This window comes from Cimex lectularius, unplaced genomic scaffold (assembly GCF_000648675.2).
Source record: "Cimex lectularius strain Harlan isolate CLEC.00 unplaced genomic scaffold, Clec_2.1 scaffold8, whole genome shotgun sequence".
In the NCBI taxonomy this organism is placed as follows: Eukaryota; Metazoa; Arthropoda; class Insecta; order Hemiptera; family Cimicidae; genus Cimex; species Cimex lectularius.
In genome coordinates this window covers 284,391-298,632 of record NW_019392656.1, presented here as the reverse complement: position 1 = coordinate 298,632, position 14,242 = coordinate 284,391, and the positions used below count along the sequence as shown (strand labels likewise).

Genomic DNA, 14,242 nt, shown 5'->3' with positions numbered 1-14,242 from the left:
CTTGCTGTGATGGGTGCCATCACCTAAACCATTGCAGCCGCCCCAACTGCCCTGTTTGCTTGGCAAAAGACTAAACTTATTTTTCATTAATGCATGAATAATTCACAACATTTGATGTGATGTAAGATAGTTGTTTTTAAAATAAGAATATGTGTAATATTTCTACACATGCACTAATGTAAAACTCTTTGTGTGTAGATGGGCAAATGATTTAAATTATATAAAAAATAAAAATAAAACCCACCGGGTTTTAGTTAACACGATTAGTGATAAAAATTAAATTAGTGATCAAAAATACAATCTATCCCTGTTGGATTTAATCACGATACATAGCTGGTATTATACAGTAGTTTTTGAAAAAATCATGATGTACGGTTGAAATTTATAAAAATTTAAAGTTATACGTGATTATGAACATAAATTTTTTTTGTTATTAATCAATTTTCCATGAATAAGCAATTTAGTATGGTTATTTGTTGTTATAAAAGATTTATATTACTGTCAAAACTCAAAATAATTTGGTATGTCCACAAATAAAATGAAAACAGTAAGTAAAATTTGATGTTTTGTTGGTTTTAAATGTAAAAAACATTAAGTAATTCAAACATTACTGTAATAATATAAAGTTATAGTATTCATTTCCTTAGAGAAAGATGGCTGAAGAATTAATTTTTATGTGTTTAAGATTATACATTTATTACTAATTGGGTGTAATAATGCAGAGGGAAGTAGTAATATAAGGGACGCACCTCATTGTTCATCTGATTTATTGAGTTAATAAAAATTAAATGTTGCAAAGTACAATAAATGCAGTAGCTTTAGTAAACAGCCAATCTACAATTTTTTTTGTTGAAATATGATACTTAAACAACAAATAAATTTAATCAGCTTTTAAACTGAAACATCAATTCATATTATTACATGATATAAAATATGACAAAATGAATTGTCTCAGTATTAAAGCTTATTTAAATTCTTTCGCTTTTAAGCTACAAATTTCTTTGGTAAATAACAAAAAATTGATCAATTATTTCATATTAGAAATTCTGTTTTAAAGTTGTTGCATTGTAATGTGCTTATTATATGAGCTTTGTTGAAGTTATTATCATTTTCTTATACATTATTAAAACAAATCTGGTTACTTAAAAAGAAGTTAGACTTAAACACTTTATAATTTTTAAATGAACTGAAGAAGAGCTCGAAATGCATCAACAATAAAAACAGATAATAAAAAGCTGATTATTTCAACAAACCTACATAATTAATAGACCAGTTTAACAAATACATCTGGTCAGTATAGATACATAGATACACAAGAAAAAAATTATTTATTGTTGTTGATGTTTTTAATTGCATATTGAGATTTATAAGGCTAGTACATACTCATAGACAAATCACGCAACTCGTGCCAATAGAAAAGTTCTAAAATTGTCTATAAATAAATCAGGAACAAATCGCTTGTTCTGCAACTATCTGTAGACAAAGATCGCAAGTCTATTGTCTCCCTGCTCAGATGGAAAACTTGAGACATGTTGAGGAACATTTTGTTTCAAAAACATTCACGATCACTCCAAATGGAACCGCGCCAAGCCGTACAGCTCCATTNAATAGAACACTAAATATAATGAATAAATAAGACGTTTCATCCATCCTTAAATAGTTCCTCCAATCAGCGGGTTCAAGGGAAAGTTCATTCATCAAATTGATATGGGTATTACGGCTTCTGTTCAGGGGCCACTTCTTACACCATTTTCTCTTCGATTTTTTGCTTTTAATATGTAAAAGTAAATAAACAGAAGAGTAGCACAAGAAATCGTCATCCATTTTGAGAATGTAATTCACTGGTTGACGTTCAGAGCGACTGGCTGTGGAGCGGTCGTGAATGCCCCTCAAATTTCAGGCACTCCAAATGGAGCTGTACGGCTTGTAAGCTGGAAACATTAATTCAAAATATGTCATTTGTAGATAGTTATACTGCTAATAATTGGGATCAGTAGTGCCAAGAACAGTAGTGATCAAATTAAGTATACAAATACAGAATATTCTTTTTGGAAATATTGGAAACCATCTTATTACTTTCTTGAAATTGCCACAAATATTGAAAAGGAATCATTCTCTGGAGAAGTTCGAATAACTGGAACAATTTTAGAGGACACGGACAAACTGGGACTTCATAGCAAAGTGAACATTTCAGATGGATTTTATTCAATTAAAGAAAATTATACACAATTAGATTTGAATTTAGCATCAGAATATTACACTTCTGGTGTTATTGTTTTTAAGTTAAATCAAATTATAAAGAAAGATGTTGAATTTATGCTCACATTAAAATACTCTGGTCAGATGCAAGAACTAAAAGGATTGTACATGTCTTTTTATGAATTCAATGATGAAAAAAGGTTGGTATTTGAAATATTCACTGTATTTTCATTATTTTATTATGATATTTGTTAATGATTTTAGAAAAGTAATTAGTACAGAATTTCAACCTATTGGGGCCCGATTGGTATTTCCCTGCATAGATATTCCCAGTTATAAAGCAGTATTTGAAATAAAACTGGGTAGACCCCAGTCCATGAAGGCTCTGTCAAACATGCCAATTAGAAACACATCAGCTCCAGAGTAAATTTTTATAGATAAGAATCACTATTATTATATTGTATATTATATTTGTTATATTATGATTACTGTTATTTATTTTTTTATAGTCCAAAAATAAATGGTCAAGTATGGGACACATTCTATCCTAGTCCTAAGATGTCTACTTATTTAGTGGCATTTGTTATATATGATGACATGTCCAATAAAAAACTTAGAAAGAACATTACAATTTGGTATCCAGATGAGAGCAAAGAAAAAATGCAGTTAGCTTTCGATAATATGGGTGTTTTATTAGAAGCAATGGAAAATTACACTGGAATGGATTATCATCTCTCAAAAATGGATTTTTTGGTGGTTCCCAGGAAAATGTCTGTAGCTATGGAAAGTTGGGGTCTCATCACATGGGGGTAGTTATGATCATCATTATGATGATTATGCAAAAGGCAAATTTAATTTATTGATGGTGCTATATTCCTAGTCATCAATACCTATCTCTGAAAAGTGAATTGTCTTCATTTGATGACAAGTTAAAATTTGTTCTTTTAATGGCACATGAAATTGCACATCAATGGTTCGGCAACCTGGTAACATGTAAATATTGGTGCTATGTATGGCTCAATGAGGGCATTGCAACATATTTAATGTATCTGATTGTTGATATGGTAATACTTTTAGTATTTTTAAATTACTAACATACCAATACAAAATCAATTTTAGGTATATCCAGACTTAAAAGCTAAGGAATGGTTCTTGCCGTATAACAAAGACTATATTATGTCAGAGGATTCGGAGACACCTTCTTCTTTGGTAGAACATCGTTATTGCAGAAATGACATTTTCGAGTATACTAATACTCCAATGCAATATTTTAAAGGTTTTTATACTACATTTTTCAAACATTGTTAATTTTTGATCATTTCCAAAAAATAGAATCTTTAAATGTGTATTCTTTTAAGGTGCCACTATTATAAACATGGTTGTTGATGTAATAATGAACAGTGATTCATTCAGACAAGGATTGCAAACTTATCTGATGGAAAAGTAATAAAAAATGACATAACAATTTCCAGTGGTTAATTTTGTTCTCATTCCAGCCAGTTTGATTCCGTCACAGAGAAAGAACTTTGGAGAGCATTGCAGACCAAAATAAACAAGAGTTCAGTTCCTGAAGGAGAATCACTTGAGTCATTGATGTATGGTTGGACTCACAATTATGGATTTCCACTGATGACCGTCTACAGACATAAAAATGGATCTCTCACTGTTAAACAGGTAAATCTTAACATCACAGAATTCAGTTATTTATTTCTAAACCAATAAACAGAATAAAATTACTAACTTTTGTAAAAATGAAATCGCAAAGGAGCCATTTGATATTCAAAGACAAAATAAAGATGTTAAAAGCTATTGGTGGATTCCTGTCACGTACACAACATCAAAAGAGAGAGATTTTGACAATGTTCATCTCAAGGAGTGGCTTAGGCCAACCAATGAAGCACAACCACTTGCTGTAAACATAACAGATGATGAATGGATAATTTTGAATCTTCAAAATATAGGTATTAAAAATGCAAAACATATTATAAATTAAAAAAATTAGCATATCATTTGGCTACATGCTGAAGGATAGGGATGGGGATAGACGAGGAGCCAAATGCCCTTCTGCACCTCGATCTGAGTAGATCTGTTGGGCTCCTCTATTTTTATAACTCCCTGGCCAGCTTCTGGTTGTTAATCAACCTCCAAAACCTTGCCAATGGCTGCTTGGATCATGTTTGCATCTTTTCCTCTCCTAGTCGCAATAATGTATACTTACATAGGCCCTCCCTCATTGGTAAGAGTCCAATTAGTTCCATACAATTTCATATACTTTTATCTTTACCTTACATGAGTCTAAGGCCTTAAGTGCCACTGACTATCAGAGAATATGCCTACTTTCCTGAAATGTGTTCCCAATCTTTTTATTTCTCTGGTGCAGTGATCAATTGCTATGGTTTTAGAATGTAAATGTACTGTATTTATTTATGTTTAAAGTCTTCAGATTCACCTCACCTCTAGGACACCATCTCCTATTCATTTTTGACCCATTAGTATTGGTCTTTAGAGGTATTCCTTTGTCCCACTCTTCCCTATCTTGTGTAAGTACTTTCACTTGTTGGTGAAGTTGTATTTTGTAGTGGCATGCTGCATGTTTAAGTAAATATTTTAAATTTATTTTCACTTTTTTTTCCCACCCTGACAGTAGTATGACTCTAAAGTGTGTGTTTCTTAGTGACTTATTGTTTCATAATTTGTTGAAGTCGTGAAGAGTGGTCAAGAATGAGGTACTTTAGAAAAACACCTTTTGAATTTTTTTGCTGAAGTTTTGACCTTTATTTGGTGTGAGTGTTATTAAACATAAGATATTTTCAGGCTATTACAAAGTGAATTATGATAAAAGGACTTGGGAGCTCATTACTACACATTTAATGAGTGATAACATGGCTCAAATCCATCCTTTCAACAGAGTCCAACTAATTACTGATGCATTTTCCCTGGCCAAATCAGGCATCCTGAATTACTCAACTTTTTTAAATATCTCAAGATACCTCCAAAACGAATTCCATCACATTCCTCTTGACATAGGTTTAAAAATGGCTGAAAATCTTATACTCGATTCAGAGGAAACACCAGTTTATGAATCTCTCAGAGTAAGTTGAAAAACCGTATACAACTGCAAGGTTTACACTACATATACCAACATTAATTTTAGGAATACTTCAAATACATTGTACATAATAGGTACAAACATTTTACATCCGTTAACCATAAAGCCAAAATGATGATAGTTAAATATGGCTGTTCATTAGATTTTGAACACTGCAAGAATCAAACCAAAGAACTTCTTGATGATATCATAAACAATAAAATTGATGAAAATCAGTATGTGTTTCTCAATCAAATTGATGTACTTTCAGCAATAGTAACTTTGGATTAAATGTCATTATTATAAGGTTAAACTCTGAGTTGAGGTATACTTTTTGGTGTACTGCATCTAACATAGGAGATGAAAAAGTGTTCAACCACATTAAACAGAAATACATTGAAGAGAAACAATCATCATTAAAAGATGAATATTTTAATGCTTTGTTTTGTGTTAAAAATAAAACATTATTTAATAGGTACGTAAATGTTTTCTGAACCTTCAATATCTCATGTAGAAAATAATATTTTAATTTTCAGCTTCTTGAAAGATATTTTGGATAAGGCAGACTATTTAAAAGAAAAAACATTGACAGATTTGCTTAATGGTATTCTTTCTTCTGATACATCATGTCTTACAATAGACTATTTTTCTGAAAAATTTAATTTACGGTTTGTAGATTTTTTCGTTATATAGCTTTTTTAACCAGTGTTAATAAATTAACTCATTTTACAGTTATGGAGATGATGCATTAATGGAGCATCTTGAGACACTTGTTAATATAAAGACATTGAAAAAAAATTGCAAAGATAAAGTAAGAGGTAATTTACATTTCAAGTAGAATAAAATTTTCTTAATTCTTTTCTGTTTATCACAGTTGAAAGAGCTGTTGGTCCAAAAATCTATCAATCTTACAGTAGTTGCAAAACCTCCTTGGGATGAAAAGTATGTTGCTGAAATTAGTTCCTGGTTTAAGAGTACTGCCATGAATTTTGAAATAAAAGAGGACAATATCAATATTAGCAACACAAATATATTTATTAAGGATAATATAAATTATTTAAAGTAATGAATTAAAATGTTGTTTCTTTGATATAGTGTCAAAATAATTAATTTGATGTAATAATATTTTGCTTATGTACTATTGTTTAATCATATCAGTCCCCACAAAATTGTTTAACTAATTATTGTATTAGCATTTATATCATTCAAAAAATTATAACACACATCTAAGTCAAACATTTCCTCTTATCAATCTTACCCCTTTATTGAGACAAAACCATTCTGCTGAAAGTACTTCCTGGTATAAAGTGTAGAGAGATTTTGAAATTTGAAAAACTGAATTTTTAAAAGAGGACAATATTAGCTGCTGGACAGCTAGCACGTTTAGTTTTGGTAATGCTAAAATATATATTTTATCAAACAAAAAGTTAGGTTTTAAGAAGATTTGAAAAGTGAATAAGTTCATAACTAATAAAAGTGTAAAAAAATTCCAAACCCAGCAGAGCCCATTGTTTTTAATCCTAACTTTAATCCTGAACACTCGTGGCAAAATTGGATATGTCAAATTTTGGTCAAATAAGTGCATGTTCCACTGTGACCCTTATATACTTGGTATAATTAAAAGTTGGAAAAGGAACAATTTACTTTTAACGGCAATGTTTTTTTTAGAATCTCAAAAAATTATTTTGAAGATATTGTTTCCAGGTAAGTAATAATTTTCATTATTTTTAAAATTTTTAAGTCTTAAACCTTAATATTTAATTCAATTAATTAATCTTTTTATGTTAGGTCTTGGTTAAAATGAAAAAGGTAGTGTCACGAGCAGGATTTGAACCCATGACCTTCAGCTCAATATGCTGCTCCTCTGACCACTTGAGCTATCGTTAGAGCAGCAGCATATTGAACCGAAGGTCGTGGGTTCGAATCCCGCTCATGACACTTGCTTTTTCATTTCAACCAAGACCTTACATAAAAAGATTGATTAATTGAAAGGAGTAATTTGGTCAATCAGGCCAATAAATATAATGGACTTAATATTTAACATTAATTTATTTTAAACCTTAATATTTTAGGGGCTTCGGTGGCCACAATTGTTTAGGCGTTGACACAGCACTAATCACTGTAAGGTAAACGTCCTGGGTTCGGATGCAAGACAGCTGGATTCGAACCCGACATACTTACAAATGGGATATTTTCAAAAACAACAGCATCCTGAGGGTTCATATAACCTCGTAGTTGAAATACGCTCGTAACAAAATTCTTTTATTGTACATTTGAATTAATTGAGTAAACAGCCTCTTTTTTGTTACAACAATAATCATATAATAAAACTGTGATGTAATTTTTGTTTTTTGCATAGCCCTAAATTGTGTATACATGAATTTTTTGGGGCCAACTCTAAAACATTGGCAACAATGGCTAAATTCTCAAATCAATTTCATAAATACTACCAGATAAAACAAGGAGACTAAAATGTTTTTGTAATATTCCAGAGTCTTCTGGAACACTTGCACACCTTAAAAACCTATCCAGGTGTGGGGATAATAGGATATAATAAACAAAAAAAAAATTAAATTAAATTAATTCCTATCATCCAGGTCCTCACTGTTTTTTTATCACAGGTGTTTCAAAATTCTGGCATCCTAAGTGGTGAGTTTTAAATGGCCAAACTGCTGACCTCAACAAGAAATTTCACTATAATAGTACTGTCAGCAAATTAATTAGTTTTATTAGTAAGTTTTACGAAGATAGTCTAATTTGGAATTTGAAAAACCAAAAACAGTATAATTTGGACTTTGAAAAATCAAAATCAGTCTAACTTGGACTTTGAAAAATCAAAATCAGTCTAATTTTGACTTGAAATATCAAAATCCTATGTTCCTATGCTGAGTTTGGTTCTGGAATTTCATATGTATTTCACACAATTACAATCCTTCAACAATAATGAACACATATTGATGGGAATCTAAAGCGGCCCATAGATGATCAATATTATTGCACAATATTTTGGGTTGTGCAATTTAATTGATCGTGTGTAGACAATATTGAAAGTTTGTGCAATACATTGCATGATTGACGAAAAGTTGAAAATATATTGTACAACCGGAAAATATTGCACCGTCTGTTGGCATTATTGCGCAATATCAGTCAGTTTGTGAAGTATCAACAAGTGGAAAATATTGCACAAACTTCAATATCGCCTTCAAACTATTCAAGTTCATTGCACAAACGAAATTTTGTACAATATTATTGAACATTAAGGGGCAACCATCGAATTATTGTGCAATCTATATTGTACAATAATATTGACCGTCTATGGGCCACTTAAGAAGTGAGTGTTTTATGTCCCCCTAGCACTGTAGCCTTCTGGATTATTGTACTTTTCCTAGTACCTTAGTTCATTTTTAATTGACTCGAACCTTCCAATAAGAATTACTAGGTCATTCTTCCATTGCTACAATTTCCTAGTATTAGTTGATATGAATGGCTGTTTCTTCCTCCTCATTGCATCACCTACAAATGCGATCATGATTTAATATACCCATCTTATGTATATATTTTCTCTGATGCCTGTGACCAGTAAATAGCCCTATTTTTTCTCAGTGTAGCCCTCTTTAACTGTAATAATGGGTTTGCCAGTTTTGATGAGGGGTTCTTTTAACACAAGCTTACTACCTCTACCTCTAGGGTTTATTCATTTCTCCTTTTGTCTTTTTTTGATCCATTCTGAGATGGAGGATTCTATGTTTGTTTGTATCATCTCAAGTTAGGTTCGGGCTTATATATGGTCTTGCAGTCCTCCTCTAGTCACTGTGTCTGCTTTTTCGTATCATCGTATTGTTGCATTTTCCCAGGATTTGGATTTTGTACATTTTTTATTATGGATAGTAACAAGTGGAGGAGTTCTTTATGTAGTGCAGCTTTTTACCTTATTGTACTCCTTCCTGGCTCAATTTATTTAGTATGCATTGATTGTCCATTGTAATATTTTGAGGTAATTTTTTTGCCAGTGTAACGTCTTTTAAGATTTTCTAAGTCATTGATGGCATATATGTCAGTGTTAAAGATAAGGTCTCTAGTGTGATTGATCATATCTTGGACTTGTACGGAAATTCCTGATCCAATTCCTCCATTTGTTTTGAAGCCATCTTATGTTGTATCTTTGTAGTCTGTTGAGACTTTATAGGGTATTATAAAGAATGTTTCTGGAATCTTATTTTTTATTTTTTTTTATTAACTTTTCTTTGCTTTTTCTTGTAGAAATATTTCCAATGAAGGTAGGTTTAACAGTTTTTCTAGTGTATTTGGCGGGGTTGTTTTTATTGCCCCAGTGATACATATTTTTGCCGGTCTTTGTAAGCTGTAAGTTTGGGTAGCTTGTTTTTGTTGAGCTTTGGTTGAAAATAGTGAACAGCTTACCACAGAATAATTTGGGTCTTATTAATGGCATTATGTAGCCAATAGGCCATTTTCAGTTTTTGTCCTCAAAGTTCATGAAGATGTGACCAATAGTGACAAATTCATCAGAATTTTTTTAGAGTATTTTGCTTGATATTTGTTTAGTTGTTAAATTAGTTTGCTTGTTCAATAAATCATACAAGCTTTGTTATTGTTTGAATATTATATTAAGTTTAAATTTTAAAGAAGGCACTTTCATACTGGTCTACTTCCTCAATTCAGTACTTTATTAAATTCCTTTTTTTCTGGAATCACTACTGTTGCTCTCCAGTTAAGCCAAATTACATTTTAAATACATTGTACAAAATGGAAAGCGTAGGCCTTTCATTTCTTCCACTGCCGTTTAATAACAAGGGCAATTAAATTTAACAGGCTTGACGTAATTCAGTTGAAAAATGTGTAAATGATAGTGAGATAAATTAACGAATACACCCTCACTGATTAGAAGGATTTTGATCAAAACAGTACATTATTGAAATGGCTTATAGGCATGTAAGTACTAACGCATACACCAAAATGCATTATTTTGCAAAAATAGTTCAAACGAAACAAACCAGTTTTTTCTAAGTTTTAACAATGAGAACAAAAGGAATATAATTGAGTAAATGGTGGGAAATGGCAGAAACGATAAATGGTCTGAAAATAGGTTCTTTCACAACTTTAATCATACTCATTTATGAATTTTTCAAATTAATTTAAACATATTACACCAAATAAAATAAACAATTACACATATATAAGTTTTTAATTACATTAACATTTTAGTACGTGAATATTTTAATAATATAGAGACAAAATAAAATATTACCAAATAATTTAGGCAGAATATTGTATAATTTTCCTTTTCTTTTCAAATATCTGATAACACTAATATATATTTTAAAAGTTTCTTGTTTTACAAATATTGATTAATTATTGTGAAGATTTTTTTACCTTGTTAGGCCAAAATAGTGAGTTCAGTTATTGATTTTAGCGATGTTTCATCTTTTGTATCATATTTTTTAATATCAAATTATAGTGGCCTTATCCCTGATGTTTTTTAGTATAAAATGTATTGAAGGTTAGTCCTAATGACATTGGAGATAACTGCTACTTTTAAATAACATGAAAATGTCACAAAATGTGCTAAAATGCAGCATAAAAATTGAAAAACCTAAACACCCTCATTTAAATGTGTTGGAACAAAAGACATCCCCTTATATATGCTTCAATTTTATAAATATAAAACCGTGCTATCTAATTCTTGAAACTAACGAACACTCTTTGTATTAGATTGGGTTTATACTTCTTCTTTGGATTTTTAATGTCCGAAGTGATCATAGAGAGGAGACATATGGAGGATATCCTTTTTGGGAAGACTGGAAACCGTCTCGATACTCGCTTGATATTTGGATGAAAATTGAAGAGAAGTCATTTTTTGGAGAAGTTCGCATAACGGGAACAGTTTTAAAACATACAAACAACCTAGGACTTCACAGCAAAGTTAAAATTTCAGAAGGATTTTATTCGATAAAAGAAAATTATACACAATTAGATTTGAATTTAGCATCAGAATATTACACTTCTGGTGTTATTGTTTTTAAGTTAGATCAAATTATAAAGAAAGATGTTGAATTTATGCTCACATTAAAATACTCTGGTCAGATGGATGAACTAAAAGGATTGTATATGTCTTTTTATGAATTCAATGATGAAAAAAGGTTGGTATTTGAAATATTCTCATTATTTTATTTTGTCATTTATTATGATTTTAGAAAAGTAATTAGTACAGAATTACAACCAATGGGGGCCCGATCAGTATTTCCCTGTATAGATATTCCTAGTTATAAAGCAGTATTTGAGATTAAATTGGGAAGGCCACAGTCCATGAAGGCTCTGTCAAACATGCCAATTAGAAACACATCAGCTCCAGAGTAAATTTTTATAAATAAGAATCACTATTATGATTATTGTTCTTTCTATTTTTATAGCCAAAAAATAAATGGTCAGGTATGGGACACATTCTACCCAACTCCAAAAATGTCCACTTATGTAGTGGCGTTTGTTATATTTGATGACCTGGCAAGCTCAGAACTTCCAAAAAACAATACTATTTGGTTTCCAGAAGCGAGTAGAGAACATGTGCTTTTGCCATCCGATATCATGGTTGTTTTAGTAGAGGCAATGGAAAATTACACAGGGATAGACTATAATTTACCAAAAATGGATCTTGTCCTGGTTCCCAGTAAAGAAGTTGTTGCAATGGAAAGTTGGGGTCTCATCACATGGGGGTAGTTATGATCATCATTATGATAACTATGCAAAGGCTTATTTAATTTGTTGTCGCTGAATATTTTCTGTTCAGGCATAGATTTCTGTTTTTCAAAAGTGAAATATATTCATTTGAAGATGAGCTAACATTTGTTAGTTATATGGCACACGAAATTGCACATCAGTGGTTTGGAAACCTTGTAACATGCAGATATTGGTGTTATTTGTGGCTGAATGAAGGCATTACATCATACTTAATGAATCTGATTGTGGACCAAGTAATCTTTCACTATTGTAATTAGTTTTAACATACTAATACATAATTATCTTTAGTTATTTCCAGAATCAAAAGTAATGGAATTGTTTATGTCAATAAACATAGAAAGAGGCATATTTGAGGATTTCCACATGCCATTTTCTTTAGTAGAAAAAAAATTCTGTCAGAATGAGATTTCAACATTTACCACATCTCTTAAAACATATTTAAAGGGTATTTGCTAAACATTAAAATTTTAATTAAGGAAGGATGTTTTGTGTAAAGTAACCATTCAAAATTTAAGTCTAACATAATTTAAGGTTGTGCTATTACAAACATGGTCGCGAACATAATAATGAACAGTGATTCATTCAGACAAGGATTGCAAACTTATCTGATGGAAAAGTAATAACAAATGACTTATTTCAATTTCCAGTGTTTAATTTTGTTCTCATTCCAGCCAGTTTGATTCAGTCACAGAGAAAGAACTTTGGAGAGCATTGCAGACCAAAATAGACAAGTGTTCAATTCCTGAAGGAGAATCACTTGAGTCATTGATGCATGGTTGGACTCACAATTATGGATTTCCGCTGCTGACAGTCTACAGACATAAAAACGGTTCTCTCACTGTCAAACAGGTAAATCTCTTCAGCACACAGTTCGGTTTATTTATTTTTAAACCATTAAACAGAATAAATTTTCTAACTTTGTTTGGTAAAAATGAAATTGTAAAGGAGCCATTTGATATTCAAAGACAAAATAGAAGTGTTAAAAGCTATTGGTGGATTCCTGTAACATACACAACATCAAAAGAGAGAGATTTTGACAATGTTCATCTAAAAGAGTGGGTTAGACCAACCAATGAAGCACAACCAGTGGCACCAATCATAGCAGACGATGAATGGATAATTTTGAACCTTCAGAAAATAGGTATTCAGAACAACAAATAAAATCTGTGTGTTACTGGCTTCTCTTTTATTAGCGCAATTTGTTTATTCAGAAAATATTGCATTTTTAATTCAAAATGAAATATATGTATACCATGTAATTGTCATTGTTTTTAATTGTTGACTAGTACTGTAAATTATACATTTGTCTTTATTCCACTGCATATTTGTTTGATTAGAAAGTAATATAAATCAATTTTGTATCAGGCTATTACAAGGTCAACTATGATCAAAGGACTTGGGATCTGATTGCTGCAGATTTATCAAATGATAACATGGTCAAAATTCACCCCCTGAACCGGGCTCAAATAATAATTGATTCTATTTTCCTTGTTGAAGCACAACTTCTTAGTTATTCAACATTCTTAAATCTTTCAAGATACCTAAAAAATGAGTCCTATTATGCTCCACTCTATGATGGTCTTTCATTCATTCTTGAGTTGGTTCGTTATTCAATGGGAACACCAGTTCACGACACCCTTAAAGTGAGTTTTAAAACTGAAACCAAACTAAACACTACAACCACAATGATGCATTTTAGACATACTACAAGTACATTGTATCTAATGTGTACAAACGTGTTACATCCAGAGGTTTCCAAGTCACTAATTTAATTAATCGTGCTCTCAAAATGATGATTCTTAAATACGGCTGTTCATTAGATTTCCAGCACTGCAAGAATCAAACTATACAAATTCTCGATGATATCATGAATAATAGGATTGATGAAAATCAGTATGTGTTACTCAAATATACAATACATAAAGCAATTGTGAAATTGATAATAAATCTATTTTAAATTTAAATTATTATAAGATTAAATTCTGAGTTGAGGAGTACTTTTTGGTGTACTGCATCTAAAATAGGAGATGAGAAGGTGTTTAACTACATTAAACAGAAATATATCAAAGAGAAAAACTGGAAATTAAAAGAAGATTATTTAAATGGTCTGTTTTGTGTTAGAAACAAAGAGCTATTTCAAAGGTAATTTGAAAATAAACATTTTCTACTAGAACTAAACATAACTCAACTGAAGTAGTAAAT

At 30.9% G+C, this 14,242-nt stretch overlaps 1 protein-coding gene across 1 annotated transcript in view; it reads left to right on the top strand.

The window, feature by feature from the left end:
• The first annotated feature begins 483 nt into the window (after nucleotides 1-483).
• Nucleotides 484-14,242, top strand: part of LOC106669603 (putative aminopeptidase-2) — a 31,709-nt gene continuing 17,950 nt past the window's right edge. The window contains exons 1-12 of the mRNA XM_024224743.1: nucleotides 484-547; nucleotides 1,966-2,399; nucleotides 11,500-11,658; nucleotides 11,716-12,015; nucleotides 12,090-12,273; nucleotides 12,329-12,485; nucleotides 12,572-12,656; nucleotides 12,712-12,889; nucleotides 12,986-13,181; nucleotides 13,406-13,683; nucleotides 13,740-13,933; nucleotides 14,015-14,182. Coding sequence (XP_024080511.1) covers nucleotides 524-547; nucleotides 1,966-2,399; nucleotides 11,500-11,658; nucleotides 11,716-12,015; nucleotides 12,090-12,273; nucleotides 12,329-12,485; nucleotides 12,572-12,656; nucleotides 12,712-12,889; nucleotides 12,986-13,181; nucleotides 13,406-13,683; nucleotides 13,740-13,933; nucleotides 14,015-14,182 — 2,357 coding nt within the window. The 5' untranslated portion in view covers nucleotides 484-523. The remainder of the gene's footprint in view (nucleotides 548-1,965; nucleotides 2,400-11,499; nucleotides 11,659-11,715; nucleotides 12,016-12,089; nucleotides 12,274-12,328; nucleotides 12,486-12,571; nucleotides 12,657-12,711; nucleotides 12,890-12,985; nucleotides 13,182-13,405; nucleotides 13,684-13,739; nucleotides 13,934-14,014; nucleotides 14,183-14,242) is intronic.